The 26,556-nt window shown below is 40.9% G+C and overlaps 1 protein-coding gene across 13 annotated transcripts in view; it reads left to right on the top strand.

Moving 5' to 3' along the window:
* CFAP20DC (CFAP20 domain containing) overlaps window positions 1-26,556 on the top strand; it is a 209,889-nt gene that overhangs the window by 6,602 nt on the left and 176,731 nt on the right. For 12 of the 13 annotated variants that reach the window (XR_007774955.1, XM_050957357.1, XM_050957360.1 and 9 more), the window contains exons 2-5: window positions 2,679-2,770; window positions 4,679-4,768; window positions 6,226-6,319; window positions 8,946-9,018. Coding sequence is in view for 12 of the 13 variants with exons in the window: in XM_050957357.1 (XP_050813314.1) it covers window positions 2,750-2,770; window positions 4,679-4,768; window positions 6,226-6,319; window positions 8,946-9,018 (278 nt within the window). In the remaining variant the exon portion in view is untranslated. The remainder of the gene's footprint in view (window positions 1-2,678; window positions 2,771-4,678; window positions 4,769-6,225; window positions 6,320-8,945; window positions 9,019-26,556) is intronic. The other variant, XM_050957354.1, reaches the window with a different exon arrangement.

Here is a 26,556-nt window from a genome sequence, read left to right as displayed (position 1 = left end):
GCACATCTGGGTCACAATGCTAAGTACATTATAAATACTTCCTCTGAGAGGACATAACCTGTGCTATCGCCCTTTCACCCACCACCTGCTTTCCATGTGAATTTTGGTTCAGTGGATCAGCACATTAGTCACTGTAAGATTTGCTTCAAAGTACTGTATTCTTAGCTAAGGAATTATTTGTGGAATATTGAACATTCTTCTGGTTTAAAATCCCTGAATAATAACAAAGATGAGATCTTAATAGAGGAAAATAAAAATTAGAGCAATAACATTTTCCAGAAATTGTTAATGTACTACCAGACTGCTTTATTTATAGAACAAAGAAATAGTATATTACTTTCAAACTTGTAAAATGACTAATTCATGGTTGTCAATTGTTACTTAAGAAAGGCACATTAATAACTATATTAAGTAATTATACCAGTTACACTATCTGTTTCAGTTTATTTTACTGACAGATAACTTGGTTGTAACAAATAGTGTGGTTTACACTATAATACAAGCTATGCATCAAAATACTAGTAGACCATATTGAATCAATACAATTAAAATATTAATCAGTTAGCTCTCTAAGGTCCTGATTCTGCAAACATGTATGTGAGTAACTTTACCCATGGAACAACTCGTGCATAAGTGTGAAAGATCAGGGCATACTTTTACTAGTTCACCCAAAGTTATGTACCATTGTATAACATTTAAAGCTTTTAAGTGCTTTTCAGTTCTGAAAGATCAGTATTTTGGCTAAGCTAGTTCTTAAGATAAATTGTACATGTGATTTGGAGAGATACTAACCCTCTCTAATTTTCTGCTATTCTAATTTTTACATGTAATTACCAAATTACTAATTCAGGTTTATTCTACTAATTTTTGCAAATGTGTGCATGCAAAAAGAGTATGTAAAAATGTGTGCCACTCGCCACCATTTGTGTCTGACAAACACAGCAGAGTGCCACAGCCAGTGGGGCATTATCTTCTACCACCTCTGTGGCACATTCACAGACTGCAATGAGGGTCTGATAGGAGGTAAGCTACAGCAATTTTAAATGGGTTGGAGTGCTGCTGGATTCACCTCCCAAGCTACAGGCTGCACGTTGCACTGTGTCCCGTGTGGACCTGCTGGCATGCTCTAAGTACCTAGAGTATGTTAACATAGTCCATCAGTGTCCACACAGCCTATAGCTTGCTGCCTGTCAGATCTTCATTGCATGTTCTGGGAGAGAGGAGAACATGGAGGGGCAGGAGGAGGCAGTGGTGGAGGAGGAGAAGGAAGGCAACAAACGAGGAAGAAGAGGAGGAGGATCATCTTGGGAAGGAGGTCAGACCTGGAACTGGCCAAGGAAATTAAAGGCAATATTTGGCATAAGAGGGCAGCATTCCTGGGACCAAGCCTTCTCTTCTCCCTGTTCAGAGGTGGAGGCGGGGGTTGTGGATTAAATGAGGGGTGAGGACTAAGGAGCTAAGTCCTTCCGCTCCTTGTCCATAGATAGTGAAAAGACTGGAAGGAGGAGGCAGAGAAAGAGCCTGGTTTCTGTGTGGAGGGGGAAGGAGAGGGAGAGGTAGGTCCATCCAAGATCCCTAATTCTTTTCATAATCATGCTTAAACATCTCAGACAAGGATGGCCTCTCTGAGTTTGCTGGTAGGCATGTTATTTTGATCCACTAGAACAGTTTCAGGATCTAAGGAAATATCACCATGTCCAAGGTCATCTTAATTCTCCATCCCTGAATTTAAGCGAATGGACATTGCCAAAAAGATATACATTGTAGGCGTAATCCTGCAACAGTGCCCCCTGTGAGTTGGTGAGTACTCTCAACTCCCACAGTGAGGGCACGTACCACCTCCTGGGATTGGGTTCTAGATTAGCATTTAGGGCTTAACCCTGCAGGTGCTGAGAATCTTTTGAGAAGTGCAGGATACTCTCAGTTCCCACTGAAGTCAATGGGAGCAGTGGGCACTCAGCACCTATTGGGAGGTGCTTAGGTATTTGTGGAATCAAACCCTCAATTCACCATAGTCCTCATTCTTCCAAGGTGCAATGCATCCTTAGTTCTCATTGGCTTCAGCATGCACTAGGTAGGCACCTCTGCCATATATTTGGTTTGATACTTACACTAGCCATCCTGAATGTAGAGTGATGACATTTTTAAAAAAGTAACTTGTGGAATAAGTCTCTGCCTCACATCTCTGGTTGAAAATGAGGTTTCTGTTATATGTAGTCCATAAATTTCTGTTTTTCTGGATTAAAGGCAAGGCTCTTATTTAATGGATTTTTAATCTTTTCCACTGAACACTTGGTAGCAGTGAGAAATAAACAATACATGTTGAAGATATATATTTACTCATCAAACCTTTCTAAACATTTAAAAAAGATAAGTGGCTCCTCCTTTCTTAAAAATAAAGGCTAGGGATAGAGTGGCCATTTTAGCTGGTATATCTGGAAGGTCAGGCTGAATGGTGGTTACATAAAGAAACATTGCTCAAGAGACACTAACAGTATAAATCATTTTTCTAATCTTCATTCCTTTTTGGTAACTTTTTCATGCTGAAGAGTTACAAGTTTGCTGTAATGAACAGTATTAGAAATGTTCTAATTGACTTTTAAAACATGGATTTCTACTTGAATATAGGGGAACTTTTTTGGTGGAATAATGTCTAACAGTAAAATCTCTATTTACAGCAATATCTGTAAGTCTTGACTTACTCACTGGGGTGCTGACATTATTTTCAGATTGTGAAATATCTGCAAGAATGTTCAGAAATGAGTATCAGGTAAAGCAGAAATTGCTATTTTTTTACTTCCTTTTATGAATGTCTTCCAAAGTTGAAACGCATGTTGAAACCTTCTTAGGTGTTTGTTCAATCTGTGTTTGCTCAACCTTATTTGCAAATAATAATTGATTTGCAAATAATATCGGATACAAAACACACCCAAGTTTGTTTTTTCAAAAAGTTAGTACCTGTCTGAGATCTTGATCCTTCAGTCCTTCCATATGTGACTAGTTCTATTGACTTCAAGTTACCAATACAGTGGGTTTTGTTTGTTCCCTGTTTCCTCCATCATGAATTCTAAGAATTTTACTGGTGTTTTCATATAATGCCATTTTGCACCTTCTCTGATTTTAGTAACCGTAGTCAGTGGGGCTAGTTGATTTAAAAGCTGATAATTTTTGCAGAGGACACAAAAATTCGGGGAATAGTAAACTAACGAAGAGACCAGGTCATGATACAAAGCAGTCTGGATCGTTTGGTAAACTAGGTGCAAGCATAAGCTATGTATTGTATTATGACTAAATGTAAATACATACGTCTAGGAACAAAGAGTCTCGGCCATACATACAGAATGGGGAACTCTATCATGGGAAGCAATGACTGAAAACAATTGGGGGTGAGGATCATGGTTCATAATCACATAAACATGAGCTCCCAGTGTGACGCTGTGGTCAAAAGAACTAATGCAGTCCTGGGATGCATCAACATGGGAATCTTGAGTAGGGGGTTGTTTTGCCTCTTTTTGGCACTGGTGCAATAGCTGCTGGAATACTATGTCCAGTTCTGGTGTCCACAATTCAAGGATGTTGATAAATTGGAGAGGATTCAGAGAAGTCACGAGAATGATAAAAGGATTAGAAAACCTGCCTTATAGTGATAGATTGAGCTTCTTAAATCTGTTTAGTTTAACAAAGAGAAAGGTGACTTGATTACAGTCTGTAAGTATCTATATGGAGAGCAAATAATTGATAATGGGCTCTTCAGTCTTGCAGAGAAGGGTGTAAAAGTATCCAGTCGCTGGAAGCTCAAGCTAGACACATTGAGCCTGGAAATAAGATGTACATTTTTAACAATGAGGGTCATTAGCCATTGGAACAGTTTCCCTGGGGTTGTGGTAGATTATCCATCACTGACAGTTTTTAAATCAAGACTGGATGTTTTTCTAAAATATATGCTCTAGGAGTTTTGAGGGGGCAGGTCTATCACCTATTATTGTGCAGGAGGTCAGAGTAAATGATCACAATGGTTTTTGTGGCCTTGGAATCTCTGAAACGATCCCATAATTACTAAACTCAGTTAAAGTGAAAAGGTGGCATCTCAAAAACCATCAGTAAAGTTCTGTTATGATTCATGATGGATGAAATATTGAAAAATAAAAAATCCACTGCATTGGCTACATCTCTTTACTAGAAACTAATAGATACTCTTCTGTTTAATCATTTAGCTGAGCATTATTCAGAAAATTCTTTTAGAGTGAGTTGCAGAAGTAAAACGTGAAGAAAATATCTATTCACCTCTTGCAAGTTTTTAATATTTTTACATGCCATGCTTAAGAGTTTGGTGGCTTTTTTTGTTTTTTGTTTGGTTGGTTTTTTTGCTGCCCGTAAAGAAAGGACAATGGTAAAAACATATCATGTTTCTTTTACCAAAGAAAATAGTGTTGTAAGTAAGCGTGGACTCTGACGCTGCAGTAAAATCAGACTATAAAGTCAAGAGTGCCATTTGTTAATTGTGTTTAAAAAAAAAATGTTGGCAGTTGAGTGTGGTCAATAATATTTATATTAACCAGGGTTAACCATTGTTTCATGAGGGTTTGCTCTGACGTACTCAGATTTAGCAAACTGTGCTCGATGATGGTGTGCTCAACACCTGGCTAGAGTGATGTATCCTTAAACAATTTTATCACAGGGTGGCCCATTTGTTGAAATATTCAGTGCTCAAGGCAAGAATCCAGGAGCAAAATGGAAGATCTTTGGCAGTCCATCAGCAATTTGGAAAGTAAGTTTTATGGGAGACTTATAAGACCTGAAATATAAACCGTGGAAAAAAGTACATGAAGCTTAAAATTAGAAGGTAATGAGGGCTTTGACCTGACTATGGAAAAGTTGTCACTTGCAGTTCTGTCACCATGACAGAATAAATGACCACTTAAATTAGCACTTTATGCCTGCTTGCAAACTGGATTGGTCACAGCTGTAGTTTTATAGCTTAAATATTTCTAGTGGAACAAAGCTTAATATAGTTTTGCTATTCTGATAACCATTGGGTCAAGTCTGGGCCAAGGGATCATGAATCACATATCTGTCAACATATTTTATATAAAATATATTACAAAAAGCGAGAAATTTACTGAGAATATTATTGCTAACATCTTTGCACTGTTATAAAATTCTTGTTGCTACGCCCCTTTTGACAGTCTTAAGAACAATCAAAGTAGCCTTACACTTTGGCTGTAAGTTTGGGTTTTTTTTGCAGTTTTAGAATAATAGAACTATAGAGTTAGGAGGTTCAGCAAGGCTCATTCAGTCTAATCTTTGCTAAGATTCAGGGTTTATGTCTAAACCATCCAGATGGCTATCCAGCCTCTTTTTGAAAGCCTTCAGTGAAGGAGCTTCCATGACCTCCCCAGGCAGTCTCTTCCATTGTCCTACTGTTCTTACAGTTAGAAACTTTTTCCTGAGGTTTAGTCTAAATCTGCTATGCTGTAGTTTGACCCATTGCCTCTTGTCTGCACTTTGTGGCAAGAGAGAATAACTTTTCTCTATATTTTTTATGGCAGCCTCTCAAGTATTTGAAAACTGCTAGCATGCCCCACCCCCCCAATCTCTTCTTTTCCCAACTAAACATACTCAGTTCCTTCAGCCTTTGCTCACATGGCTTCCATTCCATCCCTTTGATAATCTTTGTTGCTCGTCTCTAGATCCTTCTCCGTTTTGTTACATCCTTTCTATACACTGATGACCAAAATTGGACACAATACTCCAGCTGAGGCCTAACCAGTGCTGAGTAGAGCGGTACTATCAACTCACTTGATTTTCATACTGTGCCTCTGTTAATGCAACCTAAAATTGCATTTGCTTTTTTTTTTTTTTTTTTTTGCAATGCCATTGCATTTTTTTACTTATGTTGAGGTTGTGATCTACAACTCCTCCCAGATCCTCCTCAGCAGTGCTGCAGTCAAGCCAGCTATCCCCCATTCTTTATTTGTGTATTTGGTTTCTCTCCCCTCTTCCCCCAAGTGTAGCACCTTACATTTGTCTTTCTTTGTTGAATTTCATTTTGTTTTCTATAACCCAGTTCTCCAATTTATCAGGATTCTTTGAATTTTAGCTCTATCCTCCAAAGTGCTTGCAACTCTTCTCCCCTCCCCTCAGCTTTATGACATTGCAAATTTGGTTAAGTCTTGATTAAGAGACTGATAAAAGGTTTATTTTTTTCACTGTTCCTTTTTGTAGGAATTTGATAAAGAAGTAAAAGGCTTTGTTTTTGTCCTTGAAGGAAGCAGTCAAACAAACAAGATTCAGCTACCAAAGGAAACTAGACAAACTCGTAAGTATTGAGGCATTACAAATATAAGATGTTGTTCAGATTGTTGTTCTGTACTAATCCAGTATTACTGCAGGAGCTAGCTATTTGCGATATTGTCTCTTCCTTTGGGCAGCTCCTCTGTCAGCAGACTGAAAGGTCGCTTTTCAGCAAGACAGCTGTTACCAATAAGTAGATGTTTAGAAATGGGATATGCAACTAAACACGTTGGGGCAGATCCTTAGCTAATAGTTTTGACCTTGGGCAAAAAACACAACTTAGGTTCTGCTCCTGTAGATATTGTTATCAATAAAAGTCTGTCTGTCAGCAGGTATTGAATGGGGCTCTTAATTCCTCTTTCATTTTATTCTATAAAATGGTGATATTTACCCACTTTATAGAGATGTGAGGCTTAATTGTTTGATAAAATGTGTTATATAATCTGATCGTTTCTGATTACTTTTTACAAACAGTTGTTTAGATCCACAACTTTTTTTAAGTTAGAGTAGAAATAACAAGGGATGAGAAGTTATTCAACAGACTAAAACTTCAGTTTTGCAGAATTTCTCACTTAAATATTTTTCATGTGATTGCCTCCCCCCTACTGATTCAAGGGACTTAACAAGCAGTATTACAGTTAAATATCTCTCTTAACATTTCAAGAGAACTCATCATCTTGTTTAAATCAGCATTGCTCCATTAAACTCAATGGAAAGACACTCTAATTTATACATCCTGAGAATATGGCCCTAAGTCATATATACTGTACCTGTTTTGAAATCTGCTAAACTAAATGAGTGCTAGAAGAACTGTTATCTTAAGTTCCATGTCTGCTTCCCCTTCCACAGGTGTGGGATTTTTTTTTTTTGTGTAGACTCAGAGTGGGTGGTCAATGGGAACAGAACTCCTACGGGAGCTATGTTGTGGACGAGGGAGTAGCCCAGGCAACTGTTCAAGAGACCGTGAGCTTTTGCACATATGATCTTGGCTTCTGAAGATATCTTGAGAGCCATGTTGCTCTTGGAATAATACTGTTTTAGGATCTTAAAATGCCTGCCCACCAGGGGTGGCTCTAGCGTTTTTGCTGCCCCAAGCATAGCAGTCTGACAGCCTTCGGCAGCTTGCCTGCAGGAGGTCCGCCGGTCCCGTGGCTTCAGCGTACCTGTCGCCAAATTGCCACCAAATCCGCGGGACTGGCAGACCTCCCGCAGGCAAGCCGCCGAAGGCAGCCTGACTGATGCAGTCGCAGGGACCGGCAGGGTGCCCCCCGCGGCTTACCACCCTAGGCACACGCTTGGAGTGCTGGGGCCTGGAGCCGCTGCTGCTGCCAACTCAGTAAATGGCCAACTCTCTCCTTCACTAATGGAACTAATAAGAGGAAACTACAAATTTCAACTCATTGATACTTGTATACCCTACAAGTGTGTGGCTTTTTCTAAATAGGAAAGTATCTTTAAAAGTTTTTCTTGTGTGCTCCCCAATTAAGCTATATTTCTACTATTTTAAACTTCAGAACTAGAACTGCCTCATCAAAGCCTCAGAGATTCTAAGGCCAGAAGGGAACATTGTTATCATCTAGTCTAACCTCCTGAATAGCACAGGCCACAGAATTGCCCCAGAATAATTCCTTGAACAGAGCTTTTAGAAAAACATGCAATATTGCTTTAAAAATAACCAGTGATGAAGAATCCATGGCAACCTTTCAGAAATCGTTCCAATGGTTAATTATTCTCATCACTAATTTTTTTTGCCTTATTTGCAATCTGAATTTGTTTAGCTTCAACTTCCAGCCATTGGTTCTTGTTATACGCTTCTCTGCTTGATTGAAGAACCCATTATTAAATATTTGTTCCCAATGTAGATACTTAAAGACTGTAATCAAGTCTCCCCTTAACCTTCTCTTTTAAGCTAAATAAATTAAGCTCCTTGAGTCTATCACTATAAAGCATGTCTTCTAATCCTTAATAATTTTCGTGGCTCTTCTCTGAACCCTCTCCAATTTATCAATATTCTTCTTGAACTGTGGACACCAGAACTGGATGCAGTATTCCAGCAGCAGTCAAACCAAAGCCAAATACAGAAGTAAAATAACTGCTACGCTTGCTCAGGATTCCCCAATTTACGCATCCCACAACCTCTTTAGCTCTTTTGGGAGTTCATGTTCAGCTGACTATCCACCCCAATTTCCAAATGTTTTCAGAGTCATTGCTTCCTAGGATAGAGTCCCATTGTGTAAGTATGGTCTCGGTTGTCATAATTAGGATTGCATTTATGATTTATTGTTTTTGATTAAGTAGTGAGTAATTGCCACATGCTTTTATAATCTTGATGTGAACTTTTATGTGTCTTTTTGGGATACGCTGTTTACATGCTTTCTGAACACAATGAAGAACTGTAAATTAAAAAAAAAATTACATTGCTTTTATTTTCATAAGAATTCTACCAAAACCACAAATGGGACATTTTAAAAGGAACACTTTTATTACAGTTTGATTTGGTTTTCTTCAGTTCTTTTCTGTTTTCGAATGTTGTGTGAACCTTGGGAAATGGTACTGCAGCAGTATAAGCTATACATCATTGAAATACTAAATGGTGGAGTTTGCTTTGTGTGTGTATCCATAGCTATATATTTCTTTGTCTCTGTTTCTAGTTGGACTGATCCAGCGGTTTCTGGTACTTCAGATTTATGTGCCTTTGGGACAAGACTTCTCTACTGAATTGCTGTAAGAGATGCAGAACTTCATAGCATATTTTATGTATAGTAGATACTTGATCAGGTGAACCAACACCAACAGCATTAATTATGTGTGGCAGATTTCGTGTCAAAGAGCGGTGATTTATGATATCAACATGAAGTAATTAAGCTAATTTGATCATTATTTGTCAGACACCTCTATTTTCTGACCTTTTCCTGAGAATAGAAAGTAAATTCTGTTTAACAAAACTTAATAATTATTATTGTGACAATATGCAGACTAAACTAGATACAGCCAGGTGGAAAAGATGAGTGCTTGAAATTCCTCTTAAACTGCAGAAGAGAATCAAAAGTGGTGTGTGTCATAAACAGATAGCTAAGGGTTAATGTCTCTTTTACCTGTAAAGGGTTAACACAGGGAACCAAACACCTGACCAGAGGACCAATCAGGAAACAAGACTTTTTCAAATCTGGGTGGAGGGAAGTTTGGGTGTGAGTTCTTTGTTCTTTGTCTTGGGTCTGACCCTCTCGGCTCTGAGAGTGATTTTTCTATCTCCAGGCTTTCTAATCTTCTGTTTCCAAGTTGTAAGTACAAGGATAGTAAGACAATAGGTTTATATTGTTTTTCTTTTGTATTTACATGTGTGTAGTTGCTGGAGTGTATTCTTTTGGAATAAGGCTGTTTATTCACTGTTTTTCTTAAGCAATTGACTCTGTATATTGTTACCTTGATACAGAGATCCTTTTATTTATGTCCTTTTTAAATTCTTTTTATATAAAGCTTTCTTTTTAAAATCTGTTTGAGTGTTTTTCACTGGTTAAGGCTAAAAAACGAAGGGAGGGGGGGAAATCTCTTTGTGTTAGATTTACTAAACCTGACTTTGCATACCCTCTGGGTGAGGGGGGGGAGAGGTTAGATCTCTCGGTACTTGTGTTTCAAGGACTTGAAGCAGGGAGGGTGGAATCCCTTTGTTTAGATTCACGGAGCTTGCTTCTGTATATCTCTCCAGGAACCCAGGGAGGGAACACCTGGAGGGGGGGAGGGGGAAGGGAAATGGTTTATTCCCCTTTGTTGTGAGACTCAAGGAATCTGAATCTTGGGGTCCCCCAGAGAAGGTTTTGGGGAGACCACAGTGAGCTAGACACTGTATAATTCCTGGCTGGTGGCAGCAATTACCAGGTCCAAGCTGGTAACTAAGCTTGGAGATTTTCATGCTAAAACCCATATTTTGGTCGCTAAGGTCCAGATCTGGGAAGAAATGTTATGACAATGTGTATTAAATATTTCTCCTTTGGCAAGGAAAAAAAGAAATACTGTTTAGTTTAAGAACATTTGAGAGAACCCAGTCAGTGTAATTACACTGCTTTACAGCCAAAATGCTTCTGAAATAAATGTAGTCCAACTTTACTAATTCTGGGTCACTGAGAACGAAAATGATGCTTAAAATTGTTGATTGGCTCTAGTTTTCAAGATATGCTATTGGGTCAGTATATACAACCCTTGAGTTGGGAATGGCGGAGGATAAGTGAGTTATAAAGGGAAGAGATCTCAATTTAAACCAGAAATGACTAAAATACATCTTTGACTGGATCTATGAATAAATCTATGGCTGGGTTTGGACAGTACTTGCTTTTTAGGCAAAACAATGAATGATGCAATCTGAAGCTGGTATTGCGTCATACGTGATATGAATTGCATCATGTTATTCCTAGATGTCATGGATGATGCAATCATAACCAAGTTTACATCACTCTGCTGAACAAATTGCCCTATATCAGCTCTAGAAATCATACAGTGTCCTGCTCTCTTCTTTGTCAGTGTTTGATTTTGCAAAGGGACACATTTCTGTTTAGCCAAAGTGAACAGAGATGCCTCATACTTGTGTGAACAGTGCAGATAACTTCTGCTATGTTTGTAGTGAAGTGACTTTTGCGTCACAAAAGTGCAGTATAACCACTATGGTTAAGAAAGCCTATCACCTTTCTTTTGGCTGCAAAATTGGAGGTCAGGACAAGAGGTGGGCCCCACACATATGCTGCAACACTTGTGCAACAAATCTTCGCCAGTGGTTGAACAGGAAAAGGAAATCTATGCTTTTTGCAGTGCCAATGATTTGGAGAGAGCCAACAGATCATACCAGCAATTGTTACTTCTGCATGGTGCCTTCAGTTGGGAAAGGTGTGTCAAAGAAGAAAAAGTGGACTGTGCATTATCCAAACATTCCATCAGCTATACGCCCAGTACCCCACGGAGAAGGACTGCCGGTTCCTGATGCACCAGAATCATTCTCACTTGAGTCAGACGAGGAAGAGGATGAAACTTCTGGTCCTGAACCATCAATGTCACAGGACCCACATTTTCTCCCATCCTCCTCCTCTGAACCACACCTCATAACACAAGGTGAACTAAATGACCTTGTCACGGATTTGGAACTACCCAAGAGTAAGGCAGAGCTGTTGGGCTCCAGACTACAGCAGTGGAATCTCCTGGCAGGCTATCAGGGCAAATGGAGCCCATCAGTGCTTGCACACTACTGCTGGACAGTGACAAGAGATGCTCTATTTAATGAATACAAGAGACAAACCAAGAAGCACCGAGTAGACACTGAATAGGACTAAATTATGTACATAGTAGTTTTTTGCCTTTTATTTCATAATAAATTTTATTTATATAACCCTTTTTCTGATTTTTAAAGTGTTACATAAACAGGACAGGTGAAATATTTTATCATGTAAAGCAACCATAAACACATGAAAAGACCTAGTATCAGAGGGGTAGCCGTGTTAGTATGGATCTGTAAAAGCAGCAAAGAATCCTGTGGCACCTTATAGACTAACAGACGTTTTGGAGCATGAGCTTTCGTGGGTGAATACCCACTTCTTCAGATGCACGTGGTGGAAATATCCAGGGGCAGGTATATATATGCTAGCAAGCAAGCTAGAGATAACGAGGTCAGTTCAATCAGGGAGGATGAGGCCCTGTTCTAGTAGTTGAGGTGTGAAAACCAAGAGAGGAGAAACTGGCTCTGTAGCTGGCAAACCATTCACAGTCTTTGTTCAATCCTGAGCTGATGGTTTCAAATTTGCAGATGAACTGAAGCTCAGCAGTTTCTCTTTGAAGTCTGGTCCTGAAGTTTTTTTGCTGCATAATGGCCACCTTAAGGTCTGCTATAGTGTGGCCAGGGAGGATGAAGTGCTCTCCTACAGGTTTTTGTATATTGCCATTCCTAATGTCTGATTTGTGTCCATTTATCCTTTTCCGTAGAGACTGTCCAGTTTGGCCAATGTGCATAGCAGAGGGGCATTGCTGGCATATGATGGCGTATATTACATTGGTGGATGTGCAGGTGAATGAACCAGTGATGGTGTGTCTGATCTGGTTAGGTCCTGTGATGATGTCGCTGGTGTAGATATGTGGGCAGAGTTGGCATCGAGGTTTGTTGCATGGATTGGTTCCTGAGCTAGAGTTATTATGGCGCGGTGTGCAGTTACTGGTGAGAATATGTTTCAGGTTGGCAGGTTGTCTGTGGGCTAGGACTGGCCTGCCACCCAAGGCCTGTGAAAGTGTGGGATCATTGTCCAGGATGGGTTGTAGATCCTTGATGATGCGTTGGAGGGGTTTTAGCTGGGGGCTGTATGTGATGGCCAGTGGAGTCCTGTTGGTTTCTTTCTTGGGTTTGTCTTGCAGTAGGAGGCTTCTGGGTACACGTCTGGCTCTGTTGATGTGTTTCCTTATTTCCTCGTGCGGGTATTATAGTTTTGAGAATGCTTGGTGGAGATTTTGTAGGTGTTGGTCTCTGTCTGAGGGGTTAGAGCAGATGCGCTTGTACCTCAGTGCTTGGCTGTAGACAATGGATCGTGTGGTGTGCCCGGGATGGAAACTGGAGGCATGAAGGTAGGCATAGCGGTCGGTAGGTTTAATATATCGAAAACAAAGACTGTGAATGGCTTGCCAACTACAGAACCAGTTTCTCCTCTCTTGGTTTTCACACCTCAACTACTAGAACAGGGCCTCATCCTCCCTGACTGAACTGACCTCGTTATCTCTAGCTTGCTTGCTAGCATATATATATATATATATATATATATATATATATGCCCCTGGATATTTCCACCACATGCATCTGAAGAAGTGGGTATTCACCCACGAAAGCTCATGCTCCAAAACGTCTGTTAGTCTATAAGGTGCCACAGGATTCTTTGCTGCTTTTACATGAAAAGACCTAGGTTTACAATTTATGATTAAAACTCTACTATCTACACAATATACATAGACATAAAATGTAAAAACTTAAATATCTTAGAAACAGTAGCCAATCAGTTGTTTTAATTATTATTTTTGAATTCAGCACATCAAAATACATAATAAATATCACATTTTATCTCTGAAGCAGACGACTTCTCAAAAATTGTAGACCAGTGTTATTTTTGTACCTAAAGGAGAAAAGAGTGAAGGCCATTGACTTTGTTTAGCTGTCCATTTAGTAAGATCAGTACATTACTAATGTAGCATATTGGTTCTTTTGGATTATGCTTAAAGCCTTCCAGGTTTGCCTGTTGAATTGTTGGTAGTGTAGCTAGATGGTGAAATTTACAGATTCATTGAAGTAAAAAGATTCTGCCTCAAGCCAAAAACAGAGTGATTGTTCATTTTCTTGTCAGTAAATTGATTATTTGCCTTGCAAATGGTGAAGGAAAAAAAATGATTTTCTCTTAATGCTACTTCTCTCAACTCCATAGTGTAGCTCTCTTGCTAATCCATTGATTGAGAGATCAGATTACTGATTTAAATGGATGTTATGCCTGCTTACATCCAAGGCTAAATATGACATGTTGTATTTAGTGAGTAATGTCCTGAAAATCCTAAATGGCTTTATTTTTGTCTGCCAGCCTGTTGTCAAGAACTAAAATAAACCAAATGTTTTGTAAGACCAGGACCAAGACAAAAATGAATCTTTGTAACATAGGCTTGATTTGTAGCAGGACGTGAGCTGTAATATCAGACTAATGCTATTGCCAGAGCTATGCTGATGTTATGAAAGATGCTGGTGCGCAAACAAACTGCTGTCTGCAACACAGGAAAAACATTTTACCAAACAGAAAAATACAACATTTCTATGAAATTTCATTTACTCTTTTAAGAGGGCACTGCAACCAGTAAAAAGCTTGTAATGAGGCCTCATGCCTCTCAAGTCCTTTGGCTTTCCCCAGGCTGATCATAACCATATGTTCCTGCTACTCTGTTCCTTATGCATCTATCGCTTTCCTCTTGCTAACAGGTCTTGGGTGGTTTTGGCCTTCGATAATGTTTAAACAAAGGAATTTGGATTTTACCTGCCACATTAACTGTATATAGAAGTAACATAGTTGTTACCAGACAATGGATATATAAGCTTAGTGCAAGATCATAAGGAAATAAACAAGAGCTCATGTGTAATATAAAATTATAAAGCAGATGTAAGGAATCCGTTTCAGAAGCTGGAGACAGAGTTCCTAAAGGATGACTCTAAAATTCTAACGTCCATAATTTTTTAAAATGTATTGGTTATTTAAAGACCTGAGGGCTTTCTGTAATTTATTAATAATTCCTGAGGGACTGAGAATTATTGGTTCTTTTTTTACATTTCCACTCATGGGAATGGTGTTCCATGGTATTTTGAGCACAGAACCTCTTTCTAAAGCCAGTAGGGCTTCATTTGAAGTCAGAGGCAGTTTTGCTGCTTGGGACTGCAAGATTGGGCTTTGAAAGGTGTTTCAGAAGCTATGCTATCTTACAACTACGATAAATGCATTTATGCTATTTCTAAGCAGGATATTACTGAATATATTTGATTTTTTCTGCTGTAAGCTTAGCAAATGTAGATCCTTTAGTATTTGCCTTCCCTGACCCCAATATTTTGTTATTTAAAGGGACATCAACTAATGTTAACATTCTGCTACGTTTCCAGAGTTACAGCCATGAGCCAGCTTCAATAATGTATATTTAACCTGAGAAGCCACAGTAGAGTTTCTTGCCTCTAAGTTTTCCCCAGGTGTTGACCTATTTTGTAAAGGTAAAACTAATATATATGAGTAGCCTTTCATTCTTGAATTCTTATCCCTCAGTGCCCCTGCTTGTGGGTTTGAGTTACTGTCTCAAAACTTAACGAAATGTATAGGCAGCTTCCTACCTGATTGTGCAATTGGGATCTTCAGTATGAGACGGGGAGATGACGGAGGGTAGGGCACTACTCTGAGAACTGAACAGGGAATCATGCCTGCAGCTAGGCCATCATGTATCCTGAGATTTTGCAGCTGCAGAATTTGCTGCAGAATCCACATATACCTCAGAATTGTGCTCCAGAATATAAGCCTTTATTTACAACAAACAAAAAAAAGTACTTGTAGCATTCAGGATTGCAAAGATAACTTTCCAAAGACACTGATGCAGTGTTGTCTACTGGCTCTGAATTATTGCCTCTGAGAGACGTGAACTGTCCCACGCATATCAACAGGGCATTAATGCTGGAATTTAATTCTCATAATGTAGTTGTCAATTTTAACTGAATCATTAAATTTTTTGGTCAAATCATCCAGTTGATATGCCTATCCAGGGCTGGCTCCGGGCACCAGCAAAGGAAGCAGGTGCTTGGAGCAGCCAATGGAAAGGGGGCGGCACATCTGGGGTCTTCAGCGGCAGGTCCCTCAGTCCCTCTTCGAGCAAAGGACCCGCCGCCGAAGAATTAAGCGGCACGGCTGAGCTGCCACCGAAGTGCTGCCGATCGCAGCTTTCTTTTCTTTTCTATTTTTTTTTTTTTTTCCACCGCTTGGGGTGGCAAAAAAGCTAGAGCCAGCCCTGTGCCTATCCCACAATCCCAAAGGACCTCCTCTGCCTGCTTTGGTGGCAAAGTCTACAGATATGCAAATCTAGTTCTCTCTTCTGCCTGCAGCTCCCCCGCCCCCTCCCAAAATTGACAGTGTGTTGTTATGCACTGTTCATGCATTATGTTAATTTTATACCAATTCAACGGCACATTGACAGGTAAAAATGTAGATACTGCATAGAATTGAATTTAGTGCTTTAAGATATTTTACAGATTTTTATTCCTATTTACTGTAATAGTTCTTTGGTTTTATGATTTAGAACTTAAGGCCAAAATTTTCATATGTGAATATGGGTTTGGGGTACCTCAGTTTTTAGGTGCCCAATTTAGGGCACTCCAAAGGGCCTGACATTCAGAGGATGGATGCTCAGCAATTTCAAAAGAATCAGTCCCCTTATAGAAGTCTTACGTCAGGTACCCAAAATTGAGGCACCAAAAATTGGTAATCACTTTTGAAAATGTGGGTTTAAATGCATAGGAACATAGGAATTACAATACTGGATCAGATCTTCTTCTGAACTGAATTAAAAGTTAAAAATACATAAATAATTTCTTAGTGTTACTGTGGCATGTGAGCAATTGCTGTGGTTTACAAGAATGTTATGCAAGTGCAAATAAGAAGAGAGGTCTCTACAAGGCAATCTTTCTGTTTAGATGAAGTCCAAATTGACAACATTTAGAACCTCTGGTCTAGAATATTACTTGAGGCAAATACATTAAAGTTAGATTTTTATTTTCCTAATGTGGGAGTTGACCACTTAATTATATGTGAATGTAGTGTTTGTAGAGGACAGGAAAACGAAGATATATAAAAATTCCATAGCACAGGTACGGTGTAAGGGGTATTTGTGAGAGGAAGTACCAGAATGTGTGTCAAATATTGTAAAAATAGGATTTCAAGCTTAATAGCTCCGTTTTTTCTCTCTCTCCCTGTTTTTGCCTTACTGTGTATACCTTTTTGTCTTTTTTCAATTGTTTCCTTACTGTTGTAGTGCCTATTCTTTCTTTATAATTGTTCTTCAGTCCTTTCTGCCTTGCTTTGCTTTCTCTTTCAAGGTTAAAAAAATAAAAGGACAAATTATAGGAAACTTTTTTGGTTTGCACTGCATTATTTAGCCCACTGCGCAAAAGATTGCCTGTGATGAGCATTTTTAATAAAATTGTATTAATTTTAATTTTGTTGTTTGAAACTTTAACAAATTGAAATTGCCTTTAGACCACTATTAATTATCTGTTTTTATACAGTGGTTAGGTATTTCCCTCTAATGAGCACAGGACCAGAGGATTAGAGCACAGTGTATTCACCTGCTTCCTCAGCATGGGCATACCACGCACACCTCTAAAAGTCTTCCCTCTACTCAAAGTAGAAGCAAGAGAAATTAAAGTGCTGTGAAGTGCTTTTGATCACTATATTTCACTGAAGGGGGGGTGGCATTTAGCTAAATGTCTTGTGAGGCATTTTGAATTCCACTCTGCTGTGCTCTAATTTTTAAAGGAATTGTAGAACAGGAGGCTCCCTTTCTCCACTCTAGATGGATTGTGATCCTCCCCTACGTGGTGGTGATTAGTCATAATATTTCCTGAGCTGATTAGACAACCAACAGGAAAGAGAACAAATTCTCTAGAATATTTCAGAGTAAATGGGAAAGTAGTAACAGAGAGAGGAGAATAAAACTGTATGGAATGTGAAGCATTTTTTGAAAGAAAAGGGAAGAAAAAAATATATAAACATGTGGGTGGTAGGATGAAAATAAATCCTGTCCTTTTTAGATGTTAAAGTATTGGAAATCAGAATGGTAAAGCAGGCACTAACCACATAAGGCTAGAAAATGAGTCTCTTTGTAGTCCAGGAAACAGACCATGTGAGTTGCTTACTTTATTCCAGGCTAGCAAGGTAATGTTTAAACTTATGCTGAGGTGCTGCATGTTTTTTTCCATCTATACTGAAATGCCCAGTGTATCCCATTATCGTTACACTACTTGTTTATGTTATAAAGTCTGCTGACTAATGACCACTATAGTTAAGTCTGAAAAATAGCTTCCATCAAAACACTCACAATTTACTGAAAACTTCACTTTTTAGGTTGAAACTTTCCATACGTGGTGTACCTTCAGTATAAATATTTTTGAAAGTTTGAGGAAACTCCTGTAAATCACTTTTGAATTAAGGTAAAACTGAAAAATCCGTTTTTTCCCTTTTTAAAGAATAATTCTAACCACGCTTTTGGCCCAGCTCTGAAACTTGGCATGTGAACAGTCCTCACAAAGGCTTTATTTATCACTAAGGTTAGAAGAGAATAGGATGTATATCTCCAAGTTGGTTGAAAATTGCATACTGAGCAACCACAGGGGAGAGAGAGAGACTGACTCTGTTCTTCCATAGCTCGGGAAGTTTATATTTTTGAAAACAAAATATGAAGCATTGACTGGGAAAGCCTAAATATGCTCTTAACTTGGACCCACTAACATCCTGTCTAGCCCTCCAACTATTGGATCACAATTTAATTTAATTTTCCTGGTCTCCTGAGCTTTGTACCACGGAACTGACTGGGGCCTATAGAACGCAGGATATATGAAATGAACAACTGGGGCGTAAGTACAACTTGCTCCTAGTTGGGAAGCAGCTGTACAGTATTTTAGGCTCACTGGTTTAGGAAGGGTCCCGAAGTTTATCTCTGTCCTCCATGTCTCAGAAGGTAAATTCCTGATTAGGTCTTGACTGACTGACAGAGGTGTGGTTGCAGTTCTTTTACAACTGAATGCCTGCTTCAATTAAGTACGCAGTCTTTGGGTATGTCTACACTATGAAATTAGGTCAAATTTATAGAAGTTGATTTTTTAGAAATCAATTTTATACAGTCGATTGTGTGTGTGTCCCCCCTTAAAACCATTAAGAGCATTAACTCGGCGAAGTGCGGCCACAGTACCGAGGCTAGCGTCGACTTCCGGAGCATTGTGCTGTGGGTAGCTATCCCACAGCCTCCGCCGCCCATTGGAATTCTGGGTTGAGCTCCCAATGCCTGATGGGGCAAAAACATTGTCACGAGTGGTTCTGGGTAAATGTCGTCAGCCCCCCTCCCCTGTGAAAGCAATGGCAATAAATCGTTTCTCGCCTTTTTTCCTGGGTTACCCGTGCAGGCGACATACCACAGCAAGCATGGAGCTCACTCAGCTCACCATCACCATATGTCTCCTGAGTGCTTCCAGACATGGGACTGCATTGCTACACTGCAGCAGCTCATTGCCTTTTGGGAGCAGACAGTGTATTATGACTGGTAGCCATCGTCATTGTCTCCTGGATGCTCTTTTAGCCGACCTCAGTGAGGTCGGTTGGGGGCGCCTGGGCAGATACGTGTGCTCCTGGCTGGCCTCGGTGAGGTTGGCTGGGGGCGCCTGGACATGAATGGGAGATGACGATGGCCAGCAGTCGCACTGCACCATCTTCTGGCAAGCAGCCAGGAGACAACAATGGCGAGCAGTGGTACTGCACTGTCTGCTGCCAACCTAAAATGTATAAGAGAGACGGAGTGGATCAAAACAATAAAGAGACTAGATTTGTTTTGTATTCATTTGCTCCCCCGCCACTTCCCTCCATGAATAGTGGGGGGAGGGATAGCTCAGTGGTTTGAGGATTGGCCTGCTAAACCCAGAGTTGTGAGCTCAGTCCTTGAGGGGGCCATTCTGTATGACAATCCTGTAATCCAACCCTGTAAGCCATGTCATCAGTCGCCTCTCCCTCCATTAGAGCAACAGCAGACAATCGTCTTGCACCTTTTTTCAGTGCAGACGCCATAGCACGGCAAGCATGGAGCCCGCTCGGATCACCACCGCAATTATGAGCACTGTAAACACCATGCGCATTATCCTGCAGTATATGGAGCACCAGAACCTGCAAAAACAAAACCAGGCGAGAAGGCAGTGGCAGCGCGGTGACTAGAATGACAAGGACATGGACACAGACTTCTGTGGCCCCGGCAATGTGGACATCATGGTGTTAATAGGGCAGGTTCATGGCGTGGAACGCTGATCTGGGCCCGGGAAACAAGCACAGACTGGTGGGACCGCATAGTGTTGCATGTCTGGGACGATTCCCAGTGGCTGCAAAACTTTCGCATGCATAAGGGCACTTTCATGGAATTTTGTGACTTGCTTTCCCCTGCCCAAGAATACCAAGATGAGAGCAGCCTTCACAGTTCACAAGAGAGTGTTGATAGCCCTGTGGAAGCTTGCAACGCCAGACAGCTACCGGTCAGTCGGGCCTCAATTTGGAGTGGGCAAATCTACTGTGGGGGCTGCTGTGATCCAAGTAGCCAACACAATCAAAGAACTGCTGATATCAAGGGTAGTGACTCTGGGAAACGTGCAGGTCATAGTGGATGGCTTTGCTGCAAGCTAGCCACCCTCCCCTCCCACCTTCAGTCACCATTTGCAGAGGCAATAAAGTCATTGTTGCTTCACATTCATGCATTCTTTATTAATTCGTCACACAAATAGCAGGATAGCTGCCAAGGTAGCCTGGGAGGAGTGGGGGACGAGGGAAGCACCGGTTGGGGTGGGGGAGGAGGGAAGAACAAGGCCACCCTGCACTTTAAAACGTATTGTATGCCAGCTTTCTGTTGCTTGGGCAGTCCTCTGGAGTTGAGTGATTGGGTGCCCAGAGGCCCCTCCACCGTGTTCTTGGGCGTCTGGGTGAGGAGGCTATGGAACTTGGGGAGGAGGCCTGTTGGTTACACAAGAGCTGTAGCGGCGGTCTGTGCTCAAGCTGCCTTTCCTGAACCTCAGTCATACGCTGGAGCATATCTGTTTTTTTTTTCCTCCAGTAGCCTCAGCATTGACTCTTACTTTCTGTCAGCAAGCTGACGCCACCTATCGTCTTCAGCCCGCCAACTGTCCTTGCGTTCCTACTGTGCTTTCCTGGATTCTGATATTATCTACCTCCACACATTCTGCTGGGCTCTTGCATGAGCTCAGAGAACATTTCATCACGAGTGTGTTTTTTTTCACCTTCTAATCTTCGCTAGCCTCTGCGAAGGAGAAGATAGTGAGTGTTGAAACATGTGCAGCTGGAGGGGAAAAAAGGGAGAATGGTAGTTAAAAAGACACATTTTCAAGAACAATGGGTAGACTCTTTCACGGTCAACCTTGCTGTTAACATTGCATAGCACATGTGCTTTCGGTACAAGGTCGCATTTTGCCTCTTATTGAGGGTATGCCAGTTTGGTGTGAGAGATCTTTTGCGCAGGGCCAGGCAACAGAATTTGGCTTGCAGGTAGGCATGGTAAGATACAGTCTTTTGGCTTCTTTAACCTTCATAACCTGTGGGAATGGTTTCAAACAGCTGCGCCCTCATTTCCCATACCACGCAGTCATTGAGTTGTCCATTTAAAAGGAGGAGGGGCTGCGGCTTTTGCGTTTACCATGCAGCACAAACCCAACTAAACCACCCACACGTGAGCACACAATTCTCTGGGATGATCCCTTCACCCCTCCCCATACTATGTGGCTCTAATAGCAGGGAACATTTCTGTTCAGCCACAGACAAACAGCCGAGAAGGAATGAGCACCTCTGAAAGTCCTCTTAATAAAATCACCCTATTTCAACCAGCTGTCCAGGAATGTTATCACTCTCCTGAGGATAGCACAAAGAGATAAAGAACGGATGCCGTTTGAATGCCAGCAAACACTGGGACCATACGCTGCCATGCTTTGATTCCAGACTACGTGCTACTGGCCTGGCGTGGTAAATTGGCCTACCATGGAGGACAGAATAAGGCCACCCTCCCCAGAAACCTTTTGCACAGGCTTTGGGGGTACATCCAGGAGAACAGTATGGAGATGTCCCTGGAGGATTTCCGCTCCATCCCCAGACACGTTAACAGATTTTTCCAGTAGCTATACTGGCTGCAAATGCCAGGGCAAATTAATCATTAAACTCACTTGCTTTTAAACCATGTATAATATTTACAAAGGTACACTCATGAGAGGTCCCTTCTCTGCCTGGCGGGTCTGGGAGCACGCCTTGGGTGGGTTTGGGGGGTACTGACTCCAGGTCCAGGGTGAGAAACAGTTCCTGGCTGTCGGAGAAAACGGTTTCTCTGCTTTCTTGCTGTGAGCTATCTTCAATGTCCTGCTCATCATCTTCCTTGTCCCCGAAACCCACATCCCTGTTGCGTGCTACTCCCTTGATGGAGTCAAAGCACAGGGTGTAGTGGTGGCTGCACCACCTAGAATGACATGCAGCTCATCATAGAAATGGCATGTCTGGGGCTCTGACCCAGAGCAGCCGTTTGCCTCTCTGGTTTTTTGTAGATTTACCTCAGCTCCTTAAGTTTCAAGCGGCACTGCTGCAGGTCCCTGTTATTGCCTCTATCCTTCATGCCCTTTGAGATTTTTTCAAATGTTTGGGCATTTCATCTTTTGGAACGGAGTTCTGATAGCACGGATTTGTCTCCCCATGCAGCAGTCAGATCCTGTACCTCCCATTCGGTCCATACTGGAGCTCTTTTGAAATCCTGGGACTTCATCATGGTCACCTCTGCTGTTGAGATCTGCAGCTTGCCACGCTGGCCAAACAGGAAATGAAATTCAGAAGTTCGCAGACCTTTTCCTGTCTACCTGGGCAGTGCATCTGAGTTGAGAGCGCTGTCCAGAACAGTCACAATGGAGTACTCTGGGATAGCTCCTGGAGGCCAATACCGTCGAATTGCGTCCACACTACCCCAAATTAGACCTGGCAAGGTCAATTTCAGCGCTAATCCCCTCGTTGGGGGAGGAGTACAGAAATTGATTTTAACAGCTCTGTAAGTCGAAAATAACAGCTTCATCGTGTGGATGGGTGCAGGGTTAAATCGATCTAATGCTGCTAAATTCAACCTAAACTCATAGTGTAGATCAGGGCTTTGAAATACACCTTGCAGCATCCATCCCATAATTTCTACTATCTTGGCCTTCTAAAAGTCTGAAAATCAAGAGGTGGTTGGGGGAGATCTTCTCAACTTTTGGCCTGCATGTAGTATACTCCTTTGTGTCTGCATTCAGGCAGAGTTGTATCATATGTTGTCATTAGCATTGTAGAGTATTTTGGAACTGTGAGCACTAAATAGAATTCCTTGCTCTATATCCCTCAACAGCAACTTATGTCTCTTGATTTGAGCATTTCCTTTTGTTTTGTTGGTCCTTTTATTTGTTTCTTTAGATTTGTTGACTTATAATTTTGTTACAGCCTTGGCCGAGTTCCCATTATAGATGGGCACAAGTTGCTGTATTGGACCCAGTTTTTAGACCTCACGTGTCTTCAAGCCAGCTGGGTCTGATTGGTGTTCAAACTCTCTCCCAAGTCTAGCCTCTCAGGCATACTCCTGGGCTGGCTGTGGGGCCCTACGACCAGTGCTGACCTGCACGCAAACATTTGTTACCTGTTTTGCCCTCAGGTTCCTCATGCCTGACAGCCATTTGGGATTTGGGTCAGTGGCCTTAGGCATTCTAGGACTTTCCTGCACCCCACTCCTGCTCAGTCTTCTCTTCCTTGCAGTGATCTTTCTGTTGCTTAGAGAGCATGACTCTCTTTAAAAATCAGTCTTTGTGACACCTTTTCTCTTCTCATGGTGGGATTTTCCATGCTCCAGGCCTTGAGTGAAACTAGTGGCAGAAGGTTATTAAAAGTTAATGGCACTGCCTGTAGCCTCCATTTTCCTGCCAGAGCAAGGTTATTCAATTGTTGCTAATGCTTAATGGCCTTCTCATTCAGACACCTAGGCACTAACTCTCTTTTCCCCTTCCCCCCCCTTTAACTTGAGAGGGTTTATACAATCTGACAGTTACAGTGTAGCACATAATCAAGCTGATACTCAGAATGGAGGCTGAAATACCACATGGCTTATCACAGAATCGTATTAGGAACACTGACATACTGCCCAAACTCTCATAATTATTCTTATATTGCAGTAGCACCCAGAAGCATTGGTCAGAATCAGGCTCAGGACTTTATTGGGGGGAAAAAACCCTACAGAAGTAGACAAAGTCCATATATTGAAGACCTTAGTCGGAGAAGACATGTGACGTACATAGAGTGGAGCCAGAGGGAAATGTCAGAATCGGTCCCATTTATTGCACTTTATAGCTCTGTCTTTTTAAAGAAAAAAAAGAGCTTTCCATTGCATGCAAATTTTAACTTCTAAATGAACCGTTTGGTTACACGCCTGTTAGTTCCTGGCAATTGTCCGAAGCATTTGCCTTTTTCTCTTGGACTGCATTAGTGATCTTTCATTTCAATATATTTAATACTTCACTTTTAAAATGCTGTTATATATAGCTGTGTTTAAGACAACCACAAGTATGTACAGTGCAGATTTTAGTTGAGTGTTAGTCACATTGCAATTACCAATGATCAAGAGCAGCTTCTGTCTCTTCAAAAACAGAGGCATCATAAACTTTCCCCGAGGTTAAATGCCAATAGTTTATAACTATGGCATTTAAAATGGCTATTGAAGGAATGGCTGTTCGAATACACACTTGATGTATTAAAATTGCCTAGCAGACATCCAGTGAACTCTGACATAACAAAAACAAAGTTAGTCAATTTTACATGATGGAAATGGCATCTTCATTTTATTCTTTTTAGCATTAAAGTTTCTGTAATATATTCAGTGTTTAATTTAATCTGTAAACGAACTGAGCAGTGTGATCATGAGCGACTTCAATTTGAGCGACATGTACTGGAGGTCTCATGCTGCCAGCATTAAAACATCCTTGGAATTTCTAAATATTATAGATGAAAATTTGCTAACTCAAGAAGTGTTGCTACTAACATGGGGGGATTCTATATTAGACCTAATCTTGACATATAAAGAGGAACTGATCACAGAACTAAAAATTAATGGTAGCGTAAGTATAAGTAATCATGACTTAATCACATTTATAATGTGCAAACAGGATGAAGTCCAGACCATTAATATATGTACTTGATGTTTTAAAAGGGCCAGTTTCACAAAGCTGAAAACAGTAATGAGCCAAATCAGCTGGAGGAAGAATTTAATCAGAAAAATATGAATAATTAGGAACTGTTTAAGAATACTACTAGATGCTCAAGAAGTCACAGACCCACAGTCCTAGGAGAAGCAGCAAAGAATCCTGTGGCACCTTATAGACTAACTAAAGGATTCTTTGCTGCTTTTACAGATCCAGACTAACACGGCTACCCTCTGATACTTGAGTCCTAGGAGAAGGCTGTATTGGTTAAATATATGAAACATAAAAATTTCTGATAGATGATTTAGTTTTGATTAACTTAGAAGAGGACAAGAATCAGGCTTATGATGGAAACCTAATCAGTACTTAAAGCTGGGGAATAGTTACAATAGTTCCATAATAAAACTTAAGTAGCTCAACCCCTCTTGAGGGCCAGAGGTTAGGGAAGATGCGGGGAGAAGAGGAAAAGAATCATCATACTTTCAGGAAACTATGTGCAATGGAAAAAATTCATTTCTGGGATAATTCCATTGACTTTAATGCTATTAGACCAGAGATTATTTTGAAGAAATATAATTTAAAAAAAAATGCAAAGAATGAACAATTATATATTTTCCAGTAGTGTTGGGGTGAATGGGCATCAAAAAAGCATTGTGGTCGATTCTGTCTCTCTGGCAAAGGAGAGGTACAGCTTACAAATCCCAGGATTTGGGATTACTTTGTTATTTTGGGAATTCTGGCAGGAAGCATTGCTGCCTTTCTCCAAGATTGTTCCAGGAGAGGTACTGTGGATAGGACTCCAAGGTATTTTCTTGGGCACCCTGGCCAGGTTGCCAATTCTTCCCACCAGTCTTTCCACCACTGGTGCCTCTGCACTTTGAACTGTTCCAACAAAAGCTGGTAAAACCCAGGGCTCAAATAAACCAGCCGTCTTCCTTTGGCCTTGACAAATGCAATCTTGCACTACTTGTATCCATTCAGAATGCTGCTGCAAAGATCATTTTTCTAGCCTGTTGCTTTGAGCATGTCACCCCTCTTTTTGAGTCCCTCCACTGGCTCCCCAGACTCAATTACATCAAACGTAAGTTGATTATTTTCACTTTCAAGATCCTTCATTACCTTTTCCCTCCCTACCCATCTCTCATTTGCTATCATAGAATATCAGGCTTGGATGGGACCTCAGGAGGTCATCTAGTCTAACCCCCTGCTCAAAACAGGACTAATCCCCAACTAAATCATCCCTGCCAGGGCTTTGTCATGCCTGACCTTAAAAACCTATAAGGAAGGAGATTCCACCACCTCCCTAGGTAACCCATTCCAGTGCTTCACCACCCTCCTAATGAAAAAGTTTTTCATAATATCCAACCTAAATCTCTCCCACTGTACCTTGAGACCATTAGTCCTTGTTCTGTCATCTGTCACCAATGAGAACAGTCTGGATCCATCCTCTTTGGAACCCCCTTTCAGGAAGCTGAAAGCAGCTATCAAATCCCCCCTCATTCTTCTCTTCTGCAGATTAAATAATCCTAGTTCCCTCAACCTCTCGCCATAAGTCATGTGTTCCAGCCTTCTAATCATTTTTGTTGTCCTTTGCTGGACTCTCTCCAGTTTTTCTACATCTTTCTTGTAGTGTGGGGCCCAAAACTGGACACAGTACTCCAGATGAGGCCTCACCAATACCGAATAGAGAGGAATGATCATGTCCCTCAATCTGCTGGCAGTGCTCCTACTTATAC

Source organism: Gopherus flavomarginatus, chromosome 6 (assembly GCF_025201925.1).
Source record: "Gopherus flavomarginatus isolate rGopFla2 chromosome 6, rGopFla2.mat.asm, whole genome shotgun sequence".
NCBI classification, from domain to species: domain Eukaryota; kingdom Metazoa; phylum Chordata; order Testudines; family Testudinidae; genus Gopherus; species Gopherus flavomarginatus.
This window is presented reverse-complemented; position numbering and strand designations above follow the sequence as displayed.